General features: G+C 46.2%; 1 protein-coding gene across 1 annotated transcript in view; it reads right to left on the bottom strand.

The window, feature by feature from the left end:
• CCDC60 (coiled-coil domain containing 60) overlaps positions 1-26,636 on the bottom strand; it is a 231,516-nt gene that overhangs the window by 126,441 nt on the left and 78,439 nt on the right. The window contains exon 2 of the mRNA XM_007938286.1: positions 512-591. Coding sequence (XP_007936477.1) covers positions 512-591 — 80 coding nt within the window. The remainder of the gene's footprint in view (positions 1-511; positions 592-26,636) is intronic.

The following is a 26,636-nucleotide window of genomic DNA, read 5'->3' as shown; positions in this document are numbered from 1 at the left end:
GATGAGTTGATTCTAACCTAGGACGTCCCCATGTGTGTCAGAGGGGACCTGTGCTCCACAGGGTTCACTGGCTGATTTTTCAGAAGTAGGTCACCAGGCCTTTCTGTCAAGGTGTCTATGGGTGAACTTGAACCACCAACCTTTCAGTTAGCAGCCAAATGTGTCCCTACCCAGGGAGTCCTCTTACAAGGTTCCAAAACACCAAACTCACCCACTGCTGTCGAGTTGTATTCAACTCATAGTGACCCCTCCTTGGGTTTCTGAGGCGGTTATCACTACAGAAGTAGATTGCCCAACCTTCCTTCCCAGGAGTGGCTGGTGGGTGTGAATCTCCAGCCTTCTGGTTAGCAGGCAAATGCCTTAAGCACCAAGGTTACTCTCCCATAAATCTTCTGCTTAACGTCTAGGGTTGGAGGAACCTGTGCTCAACAGAGCTGGTGAGCACCACCCCCATAGCCGGTTCACCAGTGTCAGGCTGTCTGTGGGTTTATTCCATGTCAGGCTCACTTACCGGCTACGTATAAGGTCTTTTTTGAGGTTTATGATTTCCTTGTTCATATACTTGATGCTCTTCAGTGGCTTTTCTAGGACCTAATGAGAAGCCAAGAAATGAAAGAAAGAAAGAAAAAAGAGTGTTAATACATCTGTTACAAATGACCAGGCTTAGTTTCCAGAGGCTCATGCATTTACCTGAACGTCAGACCCGGGTCTGAGCACAGAGCCCATCTCTAAGCTAATGAGAGACCGTGCTGCACAGTGGAAAGAGCAAGGCCCTCCTTGGAGGCAGGCAGACCTGAGTTCTGATGCTGGTTCTGCCCTGTATCCAGATGGGTGACCTTTGACAAATTACTCATCTTCTCTGTGCTGCACAAGGAGGAAATACTTCCTACTTTGTTAAGAAGATTGAGTTGTTAAGTTCCTGACCCAGCAGGCACTTGATAAATGGCAGCCATTATTGTTAGCAAGGAGTCTTTGTGGTGCAGTGGTTAAGTGCTCGGTTGCTAACCAAAAGGTAGGTAGTTCGAACCCACTAGCCACTCTACAGGAAAGAGATGTAGCAGTCTGCTTCTGTAATGATTACAACTTTGGCAACTCTGTGGGGCGATTCTCCAGTGTTCTATAGGATTGCCATGAGCCAGAATTGGCTTGATAGCAATAGGTTTGGTTTATTATTGTTAGTGTCATACTCAAAGTGAAATAAGGAATTAAGCATTAACAGTTACTTTATTGTTAGTGGCATGGGCAACTGATTTGGAGCACTGCATATGGTCAATGTAGATACAGATGTACTTTTTTTCCCCTTCCTGTCCCCATAGCAGGAGCTCTGGTGGCATAGTGCCTAAGACACTTGACTGCTAACCAGAAGGCTGGCAGTTCAAACCCACCAGCCAATCCTCAGAAGGAAGATTGGGCAATCTACTTCCGTAGTGATACTGCCTTGGGAACCCAAGGAGGGGTCACTATGAGTCGGGTCCGACTCCACACAGTGAGTTTGGTTTTGGGCTGGTCCCCATAGCAGGATTTTACAAGTAAATTATCCCCATAATTAACCATGGGCTTCAATTTCCCTTTCTTTTATTCAATTGCCTTGACTAGACATAGGGGAAACCCCACAATACTTAAAATTCATTACCTGGAGGTTGTTACCAGGTAAACATAAAGAATAGAGTTAAATTAACTGTATTTTAATATAAAAATCTCTTTCTCAGCTGTGTGGAGGAACAATATTAAAAATATTATATGGATTATTCCATCTTAAAATTAATTCCTGCAATATGAGGATTTGTTTTTTAATAAAAAGAAATGCCAGGAAATTATGGGAAAATGGGCGCGCTCAGCCGAGGCTGTTGTAGAAGTGCACTGGGATGTCTTCTGGAAGGGTAGTTTGTGAGTGTGCACCAGATGCTTTATAAACGGGCACACCCTTAGCTCTAACAGGTCTGCTGCTGTCAAGCTTCCAAAAGGAATATTTATCAACAAAACTGTGCAACAGAATGCTGCTAGTAGCAGCAAACTATCGGAAAACACCTATATAGCTCCCATAGAAGACAGGTGAAATAAATGATTGTGCATTGGAACAATGGAATAGTATACGGTGATTAAATGTAATGTTGATATATAGTCAAGCAACCATGTTTTCCTATACAGAGATGTTTGAGTTTAAGTGAGAAAACATGTTACAAAGTGTAATGGGTTAAATGGTGCCTCCACCTTCCACACCAAAAAGAAGCAAAACATGGTAGAAAGATGTGACAGTTTGCTTCTGTAAAGATCACAGCCCTGGGGACCCCATGCAGCAGTTCTGTACTATCCTATGTGTTGCTGTGAGTGGGAACGACCACGGCAGCAACGGGCTGCCCCCCTTAGAAAAAATCGTCTACCTGGAACCTCAAGTAAGACTGTGACCTTATTTGGAAATAGGGTCTTGCAGATGTAATTAGCTAAGGATCTTGAGAGGGGATCATACTGGATTCAGGGTGAGCCCTCAATCCAATGACAGACATTCTCATAAGAAGAGAGGAAGGACACAGACACAAAGAGCAGAGCACTGTGAAGACACGGGCAGAGAGTGAGTGTGTCCAGAAGCCAGGGGACACCAAGAATGGCCAGGAGCCACCAGGAGCTGGGGGCAAGGTGAGGAGCAGAGTCCCCTTCAGACCCTCCAGAAGGAGCCCACTTGGCTGACACCTTGATTTCAGATTTCTGTCCTCCTGAACTGTGAGAGGAGAAAGTTCTATTGTTTTAAGCCACCCACGTTCTGCTAATTTCCTATGGAAGCCAAAGGGAACTAATTCACAATCTAACATATGTAGACTGATTCTCTGTCTGGTTTTTGCAAATGGCCTATGTGGATACGCTCATGTCAAATGACACGGAAGAGCATACGTCAAAATGCTTTTGTTGTTGTTGTTAGGTGCTGTCGTATTGTCTCTGACTCACAGTGACCTTATGTACAACAGATCGAAACACTTCCCAGTCCTGTGCCAGCCTCCCGGTCCCTACTGTACTTGAGCCCATCGCTACAGCCACCAGGTCAATCCATCTTGTTGAGGGGCTTCCCCTCTTTCATTGACCCTCCAATTTACCAAGCATGGCATCCTTCTCCAGAGAATGGTTCCTTCTGACATGACCAAAGTAGGTGAGACTGAATCTGAGACTAAATGGTTCCAAGCAGCATTCCAGCTGCACTTCCTCTAGGACAGATCTGTTAGTCCTTTTAGCAATCCATGGTGCCTGCCATCAGCATTCTTTGCCAGCACCACAACTCAAAAGCATCAACTCTTCTTCAGTCTTCCTTATTCATTGTCCAGTTCTCACATGCATATGAAGTGACTGAAAATACCATGGCTTGAGTTAGGCGCATCTCAGTTTTCTAGAAGTTATCTTTGCTCTTCAGCACTTGAAAGAGGTCTTTTGCAACAGTTTTGCCCAATGCAATACGTTGTCTGATGTCTTGACTGCTGCTTCCATTGGCATTGATTGTAGAACTAAGTAATATGAAGTCTTTGACAACGTCAATCTTTTCTCTATCTATCATGATGCTGCTTATTGGTCCAGTTGTGAGTATTTTTGTTTTCTTTATATTGAGGTGTAATCCATACTGCGGACTGTAGTCGTTAATCTTCATCAGTAAGTGCTTCAAGTCATCCTCACTTTCAGCAAGCAAAGTTGTGTCATCCGCATATCTCAGGTTATGAATGAGACTTCCCTCAATCCTGATGCCATGTTGTTCTTCATATAGTCCAGCTTCTCGGATTATTTGCTCAGCATACTGATTGAATAAGTATAGTGAAAGGATACAACCCTGACACACTCCCTTCCTGATTTAAAACCATGCAGCATCCCTTTGCCTCAAAATGCTAGCAGTGATAATCCCCTGGGGTTGAGGTTATGGCAGGTTTTTTTTTCTTCTTCTTAAATGCATGTCTCATTACTCTGTAGTAAATATTAATTAGCTGCATAACAAACAGAGAAAAGAGTAAAAGAACCAATAAATGACAAAATGAAGTTTCACAAGGTTGGTGAAGCACAGCGTTTGGTTGCACTGTGTTGAGACTGTTCTTTGAAGGCAGTGGGAAGATGGAGAGGACAAGAGAGCAGGAATTAATATGGATGAGTGGGACGAGGCATAGCCTTTCTCTGTATCACTGTCACCCACCTGCTCTATCCATCTCTAAGAACGAAGACTGCTCCAAGAATAAAGTCAGGCTGTGGTGCCCACTCTTGTCAAGTGAGGAGTGCAGCCGTATCCAGGTTGAATGGTGCTTGTGGTGAGCTTTGCAGAGGATGGCGTGCGAGAGTCTGAAGTGGAGGGAAGAGAGTCTTACTGGCTGGTCCTCAGCCGCTCTTCTCCTGGGTTCATGTACCCGTGCGAAGCAGCTTGGATTAAGCGTGAAGACTTTGTGGCAATTACCCAGATATTCGTAACTGCAGCTCCTTCTCGTCCACTTAAGAAAGTGAATATGTATATATAAAACAAACAAAAAACCCAAATCTATTTCTGTAGAGGGAGCTCTAGGTAGCATAGTGCCTAAGGCACTTGACTGCTAACCAGAAGGCTGGTGGTTCAAACCCACCAGCCACTCTTCGGAAGGAAGATGAAGCAATCTACTTCCATAGTGATACCACCTCAGAAACCCAAGGAGGGGTCACTATGAGTCAAGTCTGACTCGACGGCATATAACAACAACAAGAAGAATTTCTATAGAGTCAAATTCCGCCTCAAAGCAACCCTATAGGACAGAGTAGAACGGTAGAGTTTCTAAGGCTTTACAGAACTTTACAGAAGTAGACTGCCACATCTTTCTCCCACAGAGAAAGACCTTTTGGTTAGCAGCTGAGTGCTTAACCACTGCACCACCAGGGCTCCTGCAAAAAAGTATACTGTTGTTGTTATGTGCCACCAAGTCGGACCTGACTCATAACTACCCCTTCTTGGGTTTCTGAGGCGGTATCACTACTGAAGTAGATTGCCCAACCTTCCTTCTGAGGAGTGGCTGGTGGGTTTGAACTGCCAGCCTTCTGGTTAGCAGTCAAGTGCCTTAGGCACTACACTACGAGAGCTCCTTCAAAAAAGTATATAGGATGCAAAAAAAAAAAAAAAAAAAAATTCTGGGATAGCCTTGAGTAAGCTCAACTAGATATGGAACAATTTGGAATCATTTCCAAATTTTATTTCTTAGCTATTGCTAGCAATGAATTTATAGGTAATATATCTTGCTTATCACAATATATCAGGCTGTTGGTGAAGATTGTTGGCAAAGCCATGAGCTTTCATCTAGAGGGATGACTGAAGTAGACAGAGAGACCAAGCACAAAGGTGCCATGGAAGGAGCACCAGGCTGCTTTTTCAGACATCTACATACATGTGTTAAATGTATTCATGAACAAAGGAAAAAACAAACCCTACTGCCATAGAATTCATTCCAACTCATAGCGACTCCCATTGGGTTTCCAAGGCGGTAAATCTTTTCGGAAGCAGATTGCCCAGTCTTCCTTCCATGGAGTGGCTGGTGGGTTGGAACTATCAGCCTTCTGGTTAGCAGTCAGATGCCTTAGGAAAAACAAGGCAGAGTTCCTTAAGGAAAAACAAGCACTGTTAAAATGACCTGCCAGAGCAGTTGAAAATACAAGGCTGAAACCCCACCCACTGTGCCATCAGGGTCCCTTCGTTTGGTTTCAGGGCAGTTGAAAGTTCATAAAGCACCCAAGCACTGTTCTGCAAACTTTCTGGAGACAGTTTAGGCATTTATGTGAGAAGCCTTCAAAATGCATATCCCCCTTGCCCCAGCAGTTCCACTTGGTATTAAGACAATTATCTGGCAAGCCTTCTGTCATAGGAGCATGGGACAATAGTGAAATAGACCCACGTGTGCCACAGAGTATGTTGTTGTTGTTGTTGTTATGTGCCGTTGAGTCAGACCCTACTCACAGCGACCCCTCAATGGGTTTCCGAGGCAGTATCACTACGGAAGTAGATTGCCCAACTTTCCTTCCGAGGAGTGGCTGGTGGTGAACCACCAGCCTTCTGGTTAGCAGTCAAGTGCTTTAGGCACTATGCCACCAGAGCTCCTTACCAGGAGTATAGGGGGCACAAATTGTCTGTTCAGACAGTGACACGGGACATGCTTGAGTCTGGCACTGCCTCTTAACGCAGCTGTAAATGGGTATCTAGTATATGGAAAGGTGGTGGTATCACTGCCATCATGGTGATGCTGTCATCATGGTGAACTGGACTCATGGTGACCCTACAGGACAGAGCAGAGCTGCCCCATACTGTTTACAAGGCCGTATAATCTTTATGGACGCAGGTCGCCTGTTTTTCTTCCTCCAGTGGAGTGGCTAGTGAGTTTGAATCGCTGACCTTTGGGCTAGCAGCTGAGCTCTTAATCATTGCATCACCAGGGCTTCTTGGAAAAGTGGTAATGGAATATAATTTCAAGTGAAAATTCATGGCACAAAATGTAAAAAAAAAAAAAAAATTAGGTCATACAGACTTTCAATATTTATATTACAAAATCTATAGAAATTTCTATTACCTGATACCAATTATATTTTAAAAGTTGATATACAGAAAACTGTGTATATATATATATTATATATAAATATAACAGTCTGAAAGTAAATGTAACAAGTTGTTAATAAGGATGGTATCTCAGGGTGTTGGATATATAGGTAAAAATGATGTTTTATTTGGGTTGTCTTTTTGCCTATTTTTCCTACAATTTACACATATTACTTGTCTGTTAAGAAAATAATAGTGTTTTTCTATGTTTTAAAGTAATTCTGAATAATTCTCTCAAATGCGGACAAAATATAATTGTTTCAAATTGTGTAATCTAAGGAACTGGAAAGATGTGAGGCCAAGGGACATTCATGGGAAGCACGGCCAGAAAATTACAATCAACTACCTCTCCAAGATGACTTTCCCAAAGCTGGGCTCTGAGTAGTCACAGTTTAGTTTAACGCACTCTTATCAGGTAGGGCGCAGGCACAAAATTAGAGTTCATGCCAGGTGGTTCAGTAGAGGGAATCTAATATGGGGGACCAGATAAAGAAGTTAAATTAAAGAGCTGAAAATTCCAGAAGAGGTGGGGAGACAACTCAGTGATTAGCAGCAGAAAGAAGCCTGTACCATTGCCAGGGCTGAAGGGACTAATGGTGGCTTTCAAGCCCTGGAAGTAGGCCACCTGGCGGGAGTTGGAATCAAAGAAGACAGGTAGTGTCAGTTGGAGAAGCTGAGCAAGAGAAGGGGAGAAGTACCCTGGCTTCTCCATTCCTCTCCCTCTCTAGTTTCCTGCTGGTTCCTCCTTTTGGCTGAACTCACCTGGCAGCCAGCCTGCAAAGCATGGGGAAATGTGCTTTGTAAGGATCAGCCCCCTGTAGAGAACAGGAAGTGGAAGTGTGAGCCCAAAGCAAATGGTTATGATTTAGCATCTGCACATGCCCGAGGGCGCACCCGTTCCTTTTGGACTATAATGTTGGCTCTAAGCGCACATGTGCAGATGGTGACTCTGGGCATTACTTATACTTTGATCTTAAGCCTGAGCCTTCCAGAATTTTCCATTTCTTGGATGTGTATCCAGAACTGGGATTACCCTTTTTCTCTCTCAAAATCATTACCAAAATCCATGTTTCTAGGGATCCAGAGCCCTCCCCTTTCCTCCGGTGGCTTTTCCTGGAAAGTACTATTTTCCTGGAAAGTGTATTATTCTAGATCTCTAAGACAAACTCCTCCTCCCATCAAAACATATCTGTCTTCTGTCCCGCACACCATGAGGTCCTTGTCACTGATAAACAAAACTAGCGTTACCCATTCCCTCCCAATGACACTGATGAGTGTGTCTTCCTACCCAGAAAACACATTTGTAATACAACTCCAGATGTTATTCTAGTCATGAAACTAACTAAGGCCCTTGTCGAAAATCAGGAAAATCTCAAAAATTAGCAGAAAATAAAAACCAAGCGTGATCCCATCCCTGTCTCTGGGTGTGTCTTTTCCTTTTGCCTTGCTTTCTGTGACTACTCAGAGCCCAGTTTTAGGAAAGTCATCTTGGAGAGGTTGTTGCTGTTGTTGTTGTTATGTGCCGTGAAGTCGGACCCAACGCATAGCGAACCCTCCTTGGGTTTCTGAGGCAGTATCACTGCGGAAGTGGATTGCCCCATCTTCCTTCCTTTCTGGCCATGCTTCCTGTGGATGTCCCCTGGCCTTACAAGCCTTCAGCATTTCCATTGTTTTGCAGGCTGGAGCACTGACACTCCATTCTTGGTTTCCTGGAAAACAGAGTCAAATATCTTCCCTGTCCACTCTTCCTAGAGGATGTATGTACAGCATCCTAGAGGATGTATGCACAGCATCCTAGAGTATGTGTGCACAGTGTCCTTGAGCATGTGCATGCAGCATCCTGGAGCGTGTGCACACAGCATCCTAGAGAATGTGCGCACAGTGTCCATGAGTGTGTGTACACAGCATCCTAGAGCATGTGCATGCAGCGTCCTAGAGCATGCATGCAGTGTCTGTGAGCGTGTGTACACAGCATCTTAAAGTGTGTGCATGCTGCGTCCTATGGCGTGTGCATGCAGCATCCTAGAGCATGTGTGCACTGTGTCTGTGAGTGTGTATACACAGCATCCTAGAGCATGTGTGTGCACAGCATCCTAGAGCATGTGTGTAGAGACTCCTGGAGCATGTGCGTGCAGAGTCCTAGAGCATGTGTGTGCACAGTGTCCTTGAGCATGGGTGTACAGACTCCTGGAGCACGTGCATGCAGCATCCTAGAACATGTGCACACAGTGTGTACACAGCATCCTAAAGTGTGTGCATGCTGCATCCTAGAGCGTGCGCATGCAGCATCCTAGAGCATGTGCATGCAGAGTCCTAGAGCATGCATGCACAGTGTCCTTGAGCATGTGTGTACAGACTCCTGGAGCACGTGCATGCAGCATCCTAGAGCATGTGCGCACAGTGTCTATGAGTGTGTGTACACAGCATCCTAGAGCATGTGTGCGCACAGCATCCAAGAGCATGTGTGTACAGACTCCTGGAGCATGTGCGTGCAGCATCCTAGAGCATGTGTGCACGGTGTCTGTGAGTGTGTGTACACAGCATCCTAGAGCATGTGTGTACAGACTCCTAGAGCGTGTGCATCCAACATCCTAGAGCATGTGCGCACAGTGTCTGTGAGTGTGTGTACACAGCATCCTAGAGCGTGTGCGCACAGAATCCTAGAGCATGTGTGTACAGACTTCTGGAGCATGTGCGTGCAGCGTCCTAGAGCGTGTGTGTTCAGCGTCCTAGAGCGTGTGCATGCACAGTGTCCTTGAGCATGTGTGTACAGACTCCTGGAGCATGTGCATGCAGCATCCTAGAGCATGTGTGCACAGTGTCTGTGAGTGTGTGTACATAGCATCCTAGAGCATGTGTGTGCACAGCATCCTAGAGCATGTGTGTACAGACTCCTGGAGCATGTGCGTGCAACATCCTAGAGCATGTGTGTGCAGTGTCCTAGAGCATGTGTGCACAGTGTCCTTCAACATGTGTGCACAGCATGTGCGTGCAGCATCCTAGAGCGTGTGTGTGCAGCGTCCTAGAGTGTGTATGTGCAGTGTCTTGGAGCATGGGCACGCAGTGCCCTGGAGCATGTGTGAACAGTGTCCTTTCTCTGGCAGATCTGTAAATAAGGCTTTGAGGCAGGACAGTGACAAATGCCGAGTGATGCCCTGTAATGTATCAGGTTAAAAGACAGGAGGCGGGAACAGAGGACTCCCAGGGAGCCTCATGCAGGGGTGGGTTCTGGCGTGTAGACTTCCACTTAACATTCATGTGCTAGAATTGTTTACATAGTAATATTTGGAAGCAGTCTGATTAAACTGACATTTGAGAAATGGGAGCTGGCAGGAAGGAGTGGGAAGAACTTTGCTGTCAGAAAGACCCAGGTGTGAATCCTGGCTCTGTCCCTTAGGAGTTGAGTGACCTTGGGCAAGTTATATATACCCTAAATCTCAGTTTCTGCCTCTGTGAAACGGACGTAATGCTCCCAACCAATATGCTGGTTACGTACGCACCATGCACTCTACTAAGGGTGCTGTTATTTGAAATATGGATTATTATTTCCATTTTATTGAGGAGCAGCTCAGAAAGGTGAAAATGGTATGCTATTAAGTGGCAAAGCCTGGATTTGAACTCATTTTCAAATCACATCAAAGCCTGTGTTCTTAACCACTCCTCCATTCTTGCTCCTCCTGCCCCATTTTGCATAAACAAGCAAACAAACAAACAAAAACGAGTTGTCATGGAGATAGCTTCCCCTCCCGGGACCTCACGTGTGTCAGAATACAGCTGGGCTCTGTAGCGTTTTCAATGGCGGATTTTTCAATAGGGATCACCAGCCTTTCTTCCCAGGTGCCTCTAAGTGGACTCGAACCGCCAACTTCCAGTTAACAGCCCAGACCATTAACTGCTTGCATTACCCAGTTTGCACAGCAGGAGCCAAATAAAACAGGAAAGCAGTTGCTATTGATTTACAGATAGGATTTCCAGTGCCTGTCCATTGAATTTTGTTAGATTTTGTCATAAAAAAAAAAAATTTTTACATGGCAGAAAATCAGAATGATTTGTGGAAGGTCACAACCAGAAAGCCAATCTCCTAAATATCTGTTGTTCTGCGTGTTTTATGAAAGAATGTTCCATACCCATCTTTGTTGTTCCTTAAAATATGATCTACTTCCTAGAATCAGATTAAGATGGAAATGAATTCCTGCTAAATGTGCCTGTGCTGATACAGACATCAGGGGAACAGCTGGGATGCTCCACGGAGTGGCGGAGGGGGAAGGGAGACAATCTGCAAAGAGGGCATCAAGGAGCAAGCAAAATGATTAGCAAGTTTCAGGCTCATCATAGAGACGCTGAAAAGGGCAGAATCGGCAGGGAGTGGGGAGGCGCCATCCCAGGAAGACAGACGTGAGCCCAGGGGCCTTAGATGGTGCCCCGATAATTAAGCTTTGGTGGTTTTATGGTGGTAGCTGGTACTTTCCTTTGGGGAGAGTGATCTTTTTTTTTTTTTGTCCTAAGGCAGGTCCCTACCTATGTGAGCCACTGGGTGATGCAAACCATGAAGTGCTCAGCTACTGATAGAAAGGTTGGTGGTTTGAAACCATCCAGAGATGTCTCAGAAGGGAGGCCTGATCTATTTTCAAAAACTCAGCCACCCCACGGAGCCCGGTTCTTCTCTGACACACATGGGGTCTCCATGAATCGGAGCTGACTCTAGGACAACTGTCTTTTGTTTGTTTTTTACTGACCTACATAGGGATAAAGGAGCACTGGTGGCGCAGTGGTTAAGCGGGCGGCTGTTAATCCAAAGGTCACTGGTTCAAACCCACCAGCAGCTCCATGGCAGAAAAGACCTATCTGTTTCTGCAAAGAAAACTAGGAAACTCTATGGAACCGTCCGACTCTGTTCTGTGGGATCACTGAGTTGGAGTTGACTTGACAACACATGGTAGCACCGGCACCATGTCGGATAGCCCTGACCCAGTGACCTCATCTGAATGAAGACCGTTCAGACTGAACACGCAGTGTGCCATTGCATCCTTTGAAGCAGCTCCTCTGAAGGCAGGCTGCAGGTGTCAGAGAGTATTTTGATTCTATGTACTATTTTTTTTCCCATCTTATTTATGGATGGGTCCAGGAGAAGAGAGGTTGAGGGACTGGGGATGGGAGGAGGAGGTTGTGGAGAATGGGATTACCATTTGGGGGAAGGAGGAATAAGCCCTGTGCTGAGAACCTAAGCAGAGAATAAGCCTGTAGGAGTCCCTTGTGGGGAAAGGAGGGCAGATGGTGATCTCTGGGGAAGAAAACTTCTGACACCCAGTGCCTGGTACAGTGCCTGGCCTATCAACACATAGTTGCTGAGTGAATGGAGAGCCCAGTGCCTCACAGTCTCAAGGTTTACCCCCATAGGTTAATGATTCCTTACAAAGGAAACAAAGTACCTGTATGATGGTGAGGGCGATTGGACACTACCATGAACAAGCTTAACATCAGCCAGGCAACCTGAACAGTAGAATGAACAGTCTGCCTGATCATGGGCGCTTTATCTGCCCATCAGTCCTGCATCAGGCTGGAGCTCTCTTGCCTCACTCAGTACACTTGGTTTTCAGTAAAAATCTGTTGTGTTCTGTAATCAGCAGTTTCTCTTTTTTCCTTAAAGATTCCTACTTTTCTGTGGAAGTTCTATTACAACTCTGGGTAGGGGCATCCGTACACAGAACCGCATTCTCTCCCCTCGATGGCCTTGTTGACAGCAGCTGGAGAAGCAAACCCTGGCAATTATTTCTCACTGGGGTGTGTTTGTGGGTGAGTCTTCCCTGTTTGTTCCATAGGAGTCATGTTATTTACATCTTCTTACTTAACCAAGGAAAGGAGAGGGCCAATAAAATGAGCGATACCCTCAACGAGATGGATTGATGCAGGATTGATGCAGTAGCTACAACAATGAACTCACACATCCTAGTGATCATAAAGGTGACTGAAGACTGGACAGTGTCGTTTGGCTGTTTATAAATAAGATCTCCATCAGTTAGAGCTGACTCAATGGCGACTGACGACAACATTTAATCTGCACACCAACCTTGTGATGTAGGCATCTTTATTCTCACTTTGCCAAACAGGAGACCGATGGGCTGAGAAGTTAAGTCATTTACTAAAGGTCACAGAGATAGTAAGTGGTGAAGCTCAGCCTATTGCATTCCTTAAAATGCCTCTTTTTCTAACCCATGGGTCAGCAAACTGTGGCCCACTGCTGGTTTTTGTAAATAAAGTTTTATTGGCACACAGCCGTGCACATTTGTTAACCATATTTGTGGCTGCTTTTGCGCTCCAACAGCAGGGTTGAGAAGTTGAGACTGCAAAGTTGAAAATATTTACTGTTTGGCCCTTCACAGAAAAGATTTGCCAGCCTTGATCTAATTCATCAAGTGCTGTTGGCTTTACTTCCTGAAAGAACTCTGAAATCTGTCTTCCTTCCATCCCCACCAATATCACCACCATACTGGGGTAAGCCACTGTTGACCTTCATCTGGACAATAGCCACTGCCTTCCAGTGGCCTGCCTCCTCCAGTCTTAGTCCCTTGACCATTGTCCATACAGATGACCTTTTCAAAAGGTAAACCCAGTGCCATTACTCCTTTGCCTAAAACACTCCACATTGTTCTTAGAATAAAGTTCAGAATCCTTCCTGGGACTTACAGAGCTCTGTTTGATCTGGATCCTGCCTCCTCAGTGCTATCTTCCACAACCCCATTATCCTGATCTCAGTGGTCCAAGTACACAGTCCTTTGGAGTCCCATGTCACTTCTGACCACAGGGTCTGTGTCCGTGCTGTTCTCTTGCTGGGGTGCTCTTATGCAACCAGCTCAGCTTTTTCACCTTGGCTCATCCTTTAATGCTCTGCTTAATGACCCCTTTCTCTGGGGATGTGTTCCTTGTTATCTGTCTTGTTGGCAGACAGTCAGATAAGGATATACAAGGTGGGCACTGCACCACTGTAGGGAGATGCACCGTTCAGCTGTAGTCTACGTGAATGAGAGCTGCTCGAGTTGTGCTGTGCACAACCTTTGCAGCTGTACATGGTGGTGCTGATAGGCACCTCTGTTATACATACTTAGCTCTGCAGACCTGCATAGCACATCTCTTATTTTGTAACTATAAGTGTATGTGCTTATTTCTCTCCCCCTTCAGACTAGAAGCTCCATGAGGACACACTCCATGTCTATATTATTACCATCGTTTGTACAGTGCCTCACATAGGACTGGGCACATGATTGGTGCACACTCAGTATCTGTCAGTGAATGAATGAATCAAGTGGCTGATAATCCATTCTAAAACCAGTGCATTCTCCCACTAACCAGAGTGTCCATCAGACATTGGTTGAAGGAATTAATATGACCAACAAATATCTCCTGTTCTCCACTCCTCGCCACAGCTAACAAACACTTCAAGAAAAGGAAATGGACAGATTGAGACAGTTTGCAAGTGGCATGGGGAAGGGCTGTGACCCTTTCCCTGGTCTTTTGTCCTAGAGACCTAAGTCTGGGTAGAGGGGCAGTGGTGGTGGTTGAAGAATTGCATAACACAATCTTGAGGGGTCTGATAATCAACCAGTCTTGGACTCCTAGCAACCGAGTCCGAGGAGAACTGAACTCCATAGAATTTTTTATGGCTAATTTTTCAGAAGTAGCTCACTAGGCTTTTTTCCCCAGCTGTCTCTGGGTGGACTCGAACCTTCTATCTTTTGGTTAGCACCTGAGTTCAATAACTGTTTGCACCACCCAGGGGGTCCCAGGATAACAACAGCTAACGCTTAGTGCAAATATCCTTGTGCCAGGAACTGTCAATCTCCTGATACTTACTTTCTTATTTTATTACAGACATCACCCTACAAGGTTGTACGATGATCCTCTCTATGTAACCAGTGAAGAGATGGAGGCAGAAAAGTTAAGGGGCTTGTGCAAAGCTCTGTAGCTCCACACATGGTGGAGAGGGGGATTTGAACCCAGGTAGACAAGGACATAGTTTGGGCCTTTGAACTGCTATAGTCTACTTGCTCTTTTGTTGATGGCTTCCTAGGAAAATCCTCAGGTTCTAAGGGTCTTTGTAGGCCTTGCAACAACTTGATAATAAAAGTAACACTGGCATTTAGGGTATGTGTGATTGGCTTCCAGAAGTCGTGGTGGAAAGGGTCCACTCTCCACCTACGTATCTCCTTCTCTTCTTCCTGAATTCATCTCCCAGCCTCCCTTGCAGTTAAAGGTGGCCATGTGACTGAATCGAGCCAATGGACTGTGACATGGGCTGCATTTCCAGTCCATGCCTGTGGAACCTCACACACCGTTCTCGGTGCTCTCTTACCTTCCCCTCTGACTGGCAGCTGACCCACAGTGACCTAGGAAGACACATGGTGAAATGCGGGGCTAGCATCAGCCTGTTTCCTGAGTAACACTGGGGAACAGCCCCACTCCCCCAACAAGAGCAAGCAAGCAAAGCAAAGACATATTTCGGGTCTATTTGTTACTTACAGCAGCCCAATTTACCCTTAATAATTAAAAAACAAAAAAAACAAACAGATTCTGAGTCATAGACACCCTGCAGGAGAGGACTGCCCTAGATGGTTTCCAAGACTGTCATCTTTATGCCTGCCACATCTTTCTTCCATGGAAAAGCTGCTGGGTTCTAACTACCTACCTTTCAGTTAGCAGCTGAAGGCTTAATCACCATGTCACCAGGGCACTTTTCCCTAACTAGAAGATAGACACATTTCTCAAGGTTTGGTGGATTGTGCCTGGAAGCCCTGCTGGAAAACTCTTATCCATTACTGGTACATCCAGACCATTCCTGGTCTGTCCCGTTAATGACAAGGCCTCATGGTGCTTTTTCTGATGCACTGTGGGGCACCAGCACCGGCACTTACTCTCCGCTGCTCCTGTTGGAGCTACTGAGACTTCCTGGGAGAAATCCAGTTCCTGAGGGACCCACAGGCTGCTGGAACAGCCCTACCTATCATCCCCCATGGGAGTGAAGCAGAGAGATCACCTCTTCACTGGCTTTTTTGGCTAAAGGTCTTTCCCTTTTCTCACTGCTGGGAATATGGGGAGGGGGTACGGGCAGTATTCATAGTATTGTTCTGTGCTGGGTGAAAAGCTCAATTTCTGGTTTAATGCCTGCTTTAATCCTTACAACAGCTCTGGGTGGTCAATAAAATCCCTATTTTGCCAATGAAGAAACCAAGGTTTGAAGCCTTCTCCAATGAAAGGATGGCCAAAAGGGCCTCCCAAAACCAACAGAAATGACAGTACACTAGCTGTTGCCCACTGGGTGTCACTGGGTGCCAGGCACTGAGCTGAGCTCTTTGTGCTACATTTTTCTTCCATTTTGCAAATGAGAAAAAAAAAAAAAAAAAAGAGATAGAAAATTAAGTAACTGAATGCCTTTGTTCATTCTTTCTAGAGCATGTGTATTGAGTGCCTGGTAGGTGCTGGAGGGAGAAAGTTCTGGGTTCTCTCGCTGGCTCTGTGATGGCCTTAGGCGTCTCTGGGCTGCTGCTCCTGGCCTTGCCATTTCGTGACACACAATGGCACCCTCTAGTGTGCTGCATGACCTGTTCTGGGACGCAGTTTCCCAGCTCGCAAGGAGGGTGGACCAGATCTCAGTCTGCTGGCCACCATGATTCCTTTGACCTGTGCAGTGTTTCTGAATCATTTGGGAATCATTTCTAATCTTTAGAAATGATATTTTACACAAACATCAATATTTCTAGTGGTGAGACAATGTAAAACGTGGCAGAAAACGTGGGTGCAAGTTTTTTCCCCAGGGCGAGAGGTGGGAAACAGGAGAGGTGCGTGTCCAGGTCTCCTAACTTGACAAATTACCGTGGAACTGCTACTTCCGTCTACCAACACCCCGTTGAGGGAGTTGTCCGTAAACCCCATTTTGCAGAAGGGGAGACGGAGATGCAGAACATGAAATCACTTGTTCAAGGTTACACAGCTGTGCATCTGTCAGAGCCAAGACTTGAACGCCAGTTTCTCTGCATTTAAAACCTGGGGTCTTAATCATTAAGCCTCCCCGAAAACTCACTGTTTTTACCAGTCCTTTGCGTCAGAGGGAAAGATATCGTCATCCCATTGTGTATTTCTGAAATCCTTCCTGTTTTCTAAAGAGGGTGGTTGGTTTGCTGAGAGAGGAGATGAGCATGGAGATGAAAAGTTGAGATACACAAAAAGAGTGAAATGGTTCCAGCTAATAAAGGCAGAGTGGTGCATTATGGGCGAGGGGTGGGGCTTGGGGCCGGAAGCGGAACTGACGCCAGCTTTTAATGGACTGCGCCCTGGTACGCACTGCCTGGGGTGCAGTGAAGCCCTCTCTCCATCTCTTTACCTTTCAGTAAGATCCACATTACGCACCAGGACTTTTGGGGCAGGGACTGCACCCAGAGGGGCTTGCTGAGGTGTGAGTCCAGTCTGGGTGGGCTGGGGGAGCAGAGATGGGCCAGGGACAGATGCAGGGGAGGACCAAGATGTGGAGGTAGCGAAAGTCCTAGCTCCACGCCCCATCAGCTGTGTGACCCTGGGCAAGTCACTTTCTCTGTATCGCAGAGTTCCCATCTGCCACCTGTCCAGCTTTCAAAAGAAGCTCTGAGGATATTCTAAGTGGCACACTTGGTATACACGGCTTTGTGAACCAAACATACCATGGACATGTTAATATCATTGTCTTTATACCATGAATATCGTGTTGTTTTTTTTTTGTTTGTTTGTTTTTTTTTTTGTTTTTTTACAAAGTCAAATCATGAATTACTAATGAAAAAATATGACTTGAGTAAAATATATTTGAAAATGGTCCCCCGATAAACTCATGAAAGGCTGATTGAGGGCAGTGGTGGTTCTGTGCTAGAATTCTTGCCTGCAGTGCAGGACCCCTGGGTTTGATTTCTGGCCAGTGCCCTGCAAAACCCGTCTGTAGCTGGAGGCTTGCATGTTGCTGGGTGCTGAATGGGTGTGAGTGGAGCTTCCAGCCTCAGACTACCTAGGAAGAAATGTCTGGCAATCGGCTTCTGGAAATCAACCAATGAGAATCCTATGGACCACAACAGTCCAGCCTCACTGTGCTTGGGGTCACCCCAAGTTGGGGGCATACTCGAGGGCGGCTAACGACAGCAAGGGCAGATTACAGCTGTAAATGACCCCGATAGAGTCAGCAGTGGTATTGGTAAGTTTGAACAGTAGGTGGCGCTAGATGCCGTAGCTTTCAATCAAGCCCTCCTTTTCTCAATCCTCTGGCCTCTCTCCTCTCGCTTGATTGAAATGGAAATTGGCTGCCAGCATCAATGGGCCCGGATCAGCCTGGAGACTGAGCTGGCATGCCAGCAGCTAGGAACTATCCACCCAGTTTCTCTAAAAAATAAAATAAAATAAAAGTATATATTTTAACCAAATACATTAATTTTGTAATCTCTTCTGAAACCTAGATGTCAATGGCCTACCGTCTAGCTGTCAGGCACCAGTAGCCAGTAGGGATCAGGATGATGGGTTGGAGGCTGCTGTTCACAGTTCTGGCAGCAGCGTCAGGAAACTGGCCCCAGGTTATGACAACAACTCTATTCTGTATTGTGAAATCTTGCCAGTGATACTTATGTTTAAGAATATTAACTGTGCCTGAGTTTTTGGCATTTTCCATGGGTCCAGAAATGTGCTAGGTCCGAAACAGAAATAGGATCCAATGTGAATATCAGCATCAGTCTACCTGGTAGAGTGGCTGTCTTGAGCACCCTGTAGTCCAATCTGGACTCATGGGGAAAGAGTTCTGTGATCGATTAGCAACGTCTCCCATGGACTCAGGAGGGAGAAAGAATATTTGTGTTTGGGACACATAGTTGCTTTTCCCACAGGGATGCTTTTCTTAGTGAATCCTCATCACCACTCCAAAAGTTGAGTATCATTCCTACCATTCTCCAGTTCATGATACCTGAGGAACCTGAGACCCAGAGAAATGAAATAACTTCCCTGAGGCCCCTTAGTGAGTAAGAGATAGAATCTGAAGTTCATTGAGTCTCTTTGACTCTTGTAAGGAACCCTGGTGGTATAGTGGTGAAGTGGTCAGCTGCTAACCCAAAGGTCAGTGGTTCAAATCCACCAACCTCTCTGCAGGCGAAAGCATGTGGCAGTCTGCTTCTGTAAAGAGTCCAGTCTTGGAAACCCTATGGGGCAGCTCTCCTCTGTCCTAGAGGGTTGCTGTGAGTCTGAATCAACTTGATGGCGGGTATTTGACTCTTACTCCTACAGGTCATTACAAAACAGTTTACTTTTTTTTTGTTGGAAATGAAACAAATTAGTTGGCATTTCATTCTGGAGAAGCAAAACAAGTGGTAATGCAAGAAAGCCTACTGGTGTGGATTTAGTACTAAAATGTGTGTTGAAAGTCCCGAATGTAACAGATACTTAATGTGCTTGGCTGGTAACTGAAAGGTTGGAAGGTAGAATCTGCCAGAGGCACCCTGGAAGAAGGGCCTGTTGATCTGAGTGGAGCCCAGTTCTACCCCCACATCCATGGGTCGCCAGGAGCTGGCATTGACTTGGTGGCAACTGGTTCTATTGGTACCTCTAAACATGACCCTGTTTGCAGATAGAAATAGGGGTTTTGATTTTGTTTTGTTAATGAGGTCATACCAGTGTAGAGTTATAAAATGGGCAGGTCAGACACTGAGACAGACACGGGGGAAGACAGATGCCACATGAGGATCACGCATAAGCCAAGGAACCAAGAATGCATGGGGTTATCAACAAGGAAGGAATTGTCACAGTCAAGACTCTGATTTGGACTTTTAGTTCCAAAATGGGGAGAAGATGAATTTTTGTTTTGGAAAGCCACCCGCCTGTGGTATTTGTATTACAACTGGGTAACTAAGACACCTCCTTTAATCACGTTGTCAGTGTCCCAGAAGGGAGAGTCTCTGTGTGTGTGCTTAAGTTCCCATCTGGCTTCCGTCTGGGTTCCCTCCCTGGAAGAAGATGAATTCCACATCTCTGCATCACCCAGGGCACTCCCAGAAGCTCCAGAGAAGCCTGGTGTCTTGTCGGTGAACAACTGTCAACCTCATCTTTCAGGGGAGAAGCAGAAGCAGGGCCAAAGAAGATACTGGGGAAGGGGCTTGGAGCCAGGATGCAGAGAGCTGGTGGGGGCGTGGGTGCCCCCTGGGATGAGCCTTAGCACAACTGTGGAGCTGGTGGACATGAAGTAAGGGTGCTGTCTTTAGGATCCACTCTATGGTCGTTTACGTGGAACGGGGAGGGGGACAAGAACAGCACAAGTATTTTTTTGCACATCTACTATGAGTTAGAAACTGGGTGGATATGACACCATCCCTGCCTTGAGTAGCTCACAGTCTGGTGAGGGAGACAGGCATCAACTGGCCATTCAGCTGCAATGTGGTTATGTACAGACACGGAACCCAGCTTGAGGGTTGGGGGGTTCAGACTAAGTTGAGCACAGAAAGTGGGGGGAAAAAGGTTTCAAGCAGAGGGCACTGTGATGAGCTTGGAAAGGCTGGGATGGAGAATATGATGGTGAGAGTGGTGTGGTCAAGGTTTTCCTGATGTCTTCAAGCAGGAGAGAACAAGCTTGAAGCTACTGTGGTCCCAATAAGCCACTGGAGCAAGGACAGCTTAGGGGTAAGGTCCTCAGCTAAGGACTGAAGAGGGGACATTAGTTGTATTTCATTTTCGTTACTTAGTTTTCTTGACTAACTGATATTGTCACAGGGTTCTGATTAAAAGTGTACAGAAGTGAATGTAGTCAAGGTATGACTTCCTCCTCATCCTTAAACCATTCATTTCCTTTCCTTGAGCAATTGTGTGGCTGTTGTGTGCTGTCCAGTCAATTCCAACTCATAGCAACCCTGCGGGACAGAGTAGAACTGCCCCGTAGGCTTCCGTTGATTGTAAATCTCTACGGGAGGAGACTGTCAGGTCTTCTGTGGAGCCGCTGGTAGATTCAAACCACCAGCTTAAGGCTGTCCAACAGCCACCTAAGCAAGCTTGCAGGTGGGTCCTCCCCCAGTTGACCCTTGAAATGGCTACAGTCCCAGCCAATAACTCGATTTTGGCATTGGAAGAGACATTTAGCCAAGCTATGCCCAGATCCCTGATCCACAGAAACTGTAAGATAGTAAAGGTTGTTGTAAGTTGTTACACAGCAGTTGTTGTTATGTGCCATCGAGTCAGTCCCAACTCATAGCGACCCCTCCCTGGGTTTCCGAGGTGGTAGATAACTCTGGTGCAGCACCGGAAGCACTCGGTGGCCTGGGTTGCCTGAAGTCATTTCATTTCTTGTTAGGACCTAGTCACAGGATGAAGGAAGTTCACTGACCACATCAGTCTCACCTGTTCGTGAGGACGAAGTGTTGGCCCATTTCAGATTATGAATTAGCCAGTGCATAACTTGCTTGCCAATGGAGTAATCCCAATACTGAGCTAATGTGGGTGGTAGTAGATTGTTGGAATGAAAAGCACAGACTTAAGAATCAGACGGTCGTTGTTGGGTGCCATCAAGTCTACTTTGACTCCTAGCGACCTCACATGACAGAGTAGAAATGCCCATAAGGTTTCTGGGCTGTACTCTTTATGGGAGTAGATCTCCAGGTTTGCTTCCCACGGAGCCCTTGGGTTCAAATCCCAGCTGTGCCATTGGCTGTTACTCCTGGCAAAAGCCATAAGAACACATGCTCTGAAATTCCCATTTAGATGAAACAACTGTGAAACAAAAAAACAAAGCATGGCAGGGTTGAGTGACAGGGCAAGGCCACACACAGTCAGGCAAACAGACCCAGTGGTGATCGTTAAGTAAGCAAACCATCGGGCTCTTTAAAAATGTAAGCAAATAGAAGAAAAATCTGGGGCTTTCTTATTGACGTGTATGCATGTGTGTATTTGGATTGAGACCACAGCTTTTCACAGTGCACTTGGCAGTCAGTCTTGCTTCTACTGTTATCATGTTCCCTGCTTACATACCCACACCCATCCCCATCTCCACCCCTGTCCACCCCTGGTTAAGACATTCATGCCATGGGCTGTCAAGCTATTCCTTCTGTGCCCTCCCTGGCCCGAGAGACCTCCTTGGCATTTTGTGCCGGTCCCACTGGCATCGTAGTGACTGGCCTGGCAGCTCTGATGATGTGCAGATGTTTGCACCCAGCCATCCCTGAAAGTAACATTTCCAGCCTGTTCGTGCTGGAGGTCCAATGCTGCAAAGCCTCCCCATTGATGAAGGAGCTTTGCAAGTGTGAACCAAACTGCAACTAGGATTCCTTTCCCCATCTCTCAGTCCCTGGAGAAAAGACCCAATCCCTAACATATTACATCCTCTGGCTTCAGCCGACTCTCAATGGGGAGAGGGACTGGGCCAAGGTTGGAGCACCAGGACTCCGCTTTTATTCATGACGTGAAAAGAAAGCCAAACAGCTCCAATTTAAAATCCTTTTTGTTACATTCAGCTCTTGTCTTTATTATATTTTGCGTTTATATTTGAAACATAAATAATATTCAAAAGCACTGATTTAAGCAGCGAGTGTGCTTACATTATAATTGTGTGTGTTCTCTCTGCCCTTCCTAGATTGTAGCCTTGCATTGAGTGTAAGTAGGATGACCTTGGTGGGTGCAGCTCTGGTTCCTGGCACAATGCCAAGCACAGAGTGCTTTCTTGGTGGTTATTTGTTGACTGAGTGGATGAATGGATGGGAATAAAACCGTAACATCTGTTGACTTTCAAGTTTTAGACTCCACTCATAGTCAAAGTCTGGAAAATGGAATTAGGAGGTACAGAACAGAATGTGCAAGCTGTCAACCTTGACAACATGAAAGGAGTAGTAAAAGACACAAGGAGAACTGCCAGGCGCTGTCCTCCTCCTATGAACTAAGGCATCAGAGACACTCTCAGTGGTGCTTAGGACTAGAAGGATGAGCATAACATAGTTTCTTAAAGTCACAGAATTAACCAGAAGAGGAACTAATGGTCATGCAGTTCTTGGAGGAGGGTAGGGGTGAGGGATGGGGAGTGGTGGATGAATGCGAGGGAGCCAGGTCATCATCCTTCATAGCAGGATGGTGTGAAAGTCTAAAATGCATAAAAAACCGAGAAATAGAGGTAAAAGTTAAAGCATTTGGAGATATGCATCACTGGAAGAAACAGTGAAGAGTGTTCAGAGGAGTTGCCCTGGGGGGTGGCACTGAGGGTGAGAAGGTGGCGTGTAGGGAGGAGAAGGACCCCTGCTCTTTCCATGTCACCTTTCCATGTTGTCTGATTTTATAACATGTGTTGTGGTTCCCTAGTGCCGCTCTGACAAGAATATACCACAAATGGGATGGTCTTAACAAACAGGAGTTTATTCTTACAATTTGGAGGCTTTAAGTTCAAGTTCAAAGTGCCAGGCTCTAGGGGCTGGGTGAAAGCCCCTCAACCTTGGGGTCCAGCTCTGTCTCCTGCTCCTGGCCCACTGGAGCTAGAGGTAGTTCTTCACTTAGACAGCTGTTGGCTGCTGAGGCTGAGAAGCCCCAAGGTTGACCAGTCAAAAGGCACAGTCCCGATGTTACCAAACTACACAGCACACCATTAACTTAAGTCCATTGTAAGTCCCAAGGTCAGCAGAGCATAGCAGGCTGCTGAGCAATGACACGGCTACATGCAGGGTCCAAGCGTGCCATAGGCTAGAGACCATTCTCAAAGCTTCTCCTTATAGACGAGAAGCAGACTACATCCTAAGGGCAGTTACTCAGCTGCTTGTGGTAGATCCCACCATGGAGATGATTGCCAGTCTCATCATGGGGAATAACTACCACCAGTTGCCCAGGCACTCAATCAGGCCCAGCCAAGTTGATGCACAAACATAACTACCACAACGTGTGTATGTCATGCTTGGTAAAGTGGAGGGTCAACGAAAGAGGGAAGGCCCTCAACAAGATGGATTGACACAGTGGCTGCAGCAATGGGCTCAGGTATAGTAGGGATCATGAGGCTGGCACAGGACCAGGCGGTGTTTAGTTCTGTTGTACATAATACTGCTAGGAGTCGGAGATGACTCGATGGCACATAACAACAACAACAACATCCCATGTTTCTCCCTGGGTGATGCAAGTGGTGAACATGCCCAGCTGCTAACTGGAAGGTTGAAGGTTTGAGGCCACACAGAGGTGCCTTGGAAAGGCCTGGCTATCTGAAAAGCCAGAGATTGAAAACCCCATGGAGCCCAGTTGCTCTGTGACACACTTGGGGTCATCCTGAGTTGGAATCACCTTGACAGCACCTGGTTTTAATTCTTAAAATATTGAAAGAGTTTGAGAGTCCTAGTTGGAATTAAATGACGGAGCCCACTTTGTTCCATGAAAACCAGCAAGAACAACATACCCGTGTGTGATGGTTATGTTTGTATGTCAACTTGGCTGGGCCTGGTTGAGTGGCTGGGTAGCTGGATGTAGTACTCCTCATGATGAGACTGGTAATCAACTCCATGGTGGGATCTACCACAAGCAGCTGAGTAACTGCCCTTGGGATGTGGTCTGCTTCCTGTACATGAGGAGAAGCTTTGAGAATGGTCTCTGGCCTATGGCATGCTTGGACCCTGCATGTAGCCGGGTCATTGTTCGGCAGCCTGCTATGCTCTGCCGACCTTGGGACTTCCAATGGACTTAAGTTAATGGCCTGCCGTGTGGATTGGTAATATGAGGACTGTGCCTTTTTACTTGTCAACCTTGGGGTTTCTCAGCCTCAGCAGCCAGCAGCTGAGTGAAGAAATGCCTCTAGCTCCAGTGGGCCAGGAGCAGGAGGCAAAGCTGGACCCCAAGGTTGAGGGCCTTTCACCCAGCCCCTAGAGCCTGGCACTTTGCCCTTGGACTTAAAGCCTCCAAATTGTAAGAATAAACTCCTGTTTGTTAAGGCCATCCCATATGTGGTATGTTCTTGTCAGACTGGCACTAGGTAACCGAACACCATTATAGCCGTTCTCATTTCAGAGTCAAGACAAAATTAATGTGGAAAAGAAAATACCACCGGGGAGCAGAGGTAGCCACCTAAGGAAACGGAGGGAAATGTAATTGAGTAAGAATTATCTCCTTAATTACTTCTGACCAAATCAATAACAACGAGAGATGAGAAACCAGGGGTGTCACCAATGAGTATCACGTTGCTGAGAAACTAATTGGGGTTCAGACTAGTTTGAGAAAGCAAACACTTTCCTCCTCCTAGTTAGCAAACATGGTTCTTGAGGGTCGAGCAGAGACAGGAGAACATAGCTAGCAGCCAGGGGTGAAGAAGTGAGCCAAATTTGTGTTATTTTCACCTATGAAAGCCTGAACTGAGCCCTTTCTGAAGAGTGCTGAGCATGGATGCCCTTGATGGTGTCAAATGCACATTTTCACACATTTCATGAGAATTCCAGTGAGGTGAGCCAAACGCCCCAACAGTAGGCAAGGAAGGAACTCTCTTCTCAGAGCACAAGATTTTGTCTGGGAATTGGAAAAATGTTTCTTTAAAACCACCTTGGATATGCTTTTGGAGACAGGGTGGTGAGGACGCTTGTCCCAAAGAGGCCCTGCTGGCACTCCTTCTAGATCTTTCTAGGGCTTAGATGTGACATGGCCTAAGATCTTATCTAGAAAAGAGATTCAAGTGAGCCTCATTTGCTTAACCTCTTGCAGGTCTACCTGCCACCATCAGTGTTAAGGTCTCTTGACAATTATCTAGGGCCTTCTCACTTCCCTTCCCCACTCTTGTTCTTTGCTTTCCTGCCCTTTGGGCTTGTCATTGAACTATCCCACTGCCCAGGACACATGGCATATGCTTCCATTCAAACACACATATTGAGCCCCTCTTCAGGGCCAGGCCCAGTGCTAAGCCCTGGGGAGAAAGTGTGAGAAATACTACCCGCCCAGAAGCAAACAATTACAATAGTGTGTATTGTGGGCTGTGGTGGGAGTGGGTTTGGGGCTGTGGGCATATCTGACCCAGAAGGGGTGGAGGGGCAGTCAGGGATGAAGGAGGTGGCTTCTAAGTCTAAGCAGAGTCATGAAGAACTAAGATCTGAAGGTGAGTGAGAACTTGATCTTGAAGGTGGTTCAGTCCAACTGGAGCAAAGAAGTGGGGCAGGTGGTAGAGTGGGGAGGAATGAACAAGAAGAGGCAGAAAGGATCTAATTATGAAGAAGATGATATGGAGTTTGGATTTTATGTTGAGGGCAGAGTGGGGGAATGGTGCTGAGGGTTTTATAGGATGACTGCCAGGAACCTTGCATGGGCCACTGGGATTGGGATGAGACATCAATTTGCAGCCAGGTGGTTACAGCCCAAAGTCAGGCCCTTGGACCCCAGGTCGAGGAGATCTGCTGACTGCAGCTAGGTCTGCAGTAGACTCCTCCTCCTCATGGACTCAGCTGTCACCTTCCCAGGAAAGCCATCATCTCCCAACCTCTGTCCATATGGCTTCAGAGACAGACACATGACTCAGGCCTGGCCAAGCAGTGGATTCTACTTCCCAGGTCATATGAGGCCTTGATTCAGATGGGCCTGAGACCCAAACTGGAACAATGACATTGAATCCCAGAGCTTTTTTGGAAGCTGTTGGCAATGAGAAAATCTCTTTCCGCTGGGGTTGCTAAACTGGGAGAAAGTCAGCCTAGAATTTCTTGGTGGCCACGTTGGCCATCACCTGAGAATGAAGGCAACACAGGAGAAAGAAGAGTGTCGGCAAATACTGTTTGAACACTATGCCCTAAGCTGGATTTGTCTAGGGACATTGTGTACTTGAGAAAATTTCCTTTTTTGTTTGGGCCACTTTGACTTGCGTTTTCCAAATTATTTGCAGTTAAAAAGGGTCTTCACTTAAACATGATTATGTGAGCATATTGCAAATATTTTATCTAACTGTAGCCTATCACCACTGAGTCAAGATTCCAACTCATAGTGACCCGTAAGGCAGAGCAGAACTGTCCCATAGTTATAAGCTTCCAACCACTAACCTTTTGGTTAGCAGCCAAACACTTAACCATCCCACCACCAGGTTTCCTATATTTTGTCTAGAAGACTCCAAAACATA

The sequence above is a fragment of the Orycteropus afer genome, unplaced genomic scaffold (genome assembly GCF_000298275.1).
Source record: "Orycteropus afer afer isolate SDZICR_OR568_19922 unplaced genomic scaffold, OryAfe1.0 scaffold00048, whole genome shotgun sequence".
Classification (NCBI taxonomy): Eukaryota; Metazoa; Chordata; class Mammalia; order Tubulidentata; family Orycteropodidae; genus Orycteropus; species Orycteropus afer.
This window is presented reverse-complemented; position numbering and strand designations above follow the sequence as displayed.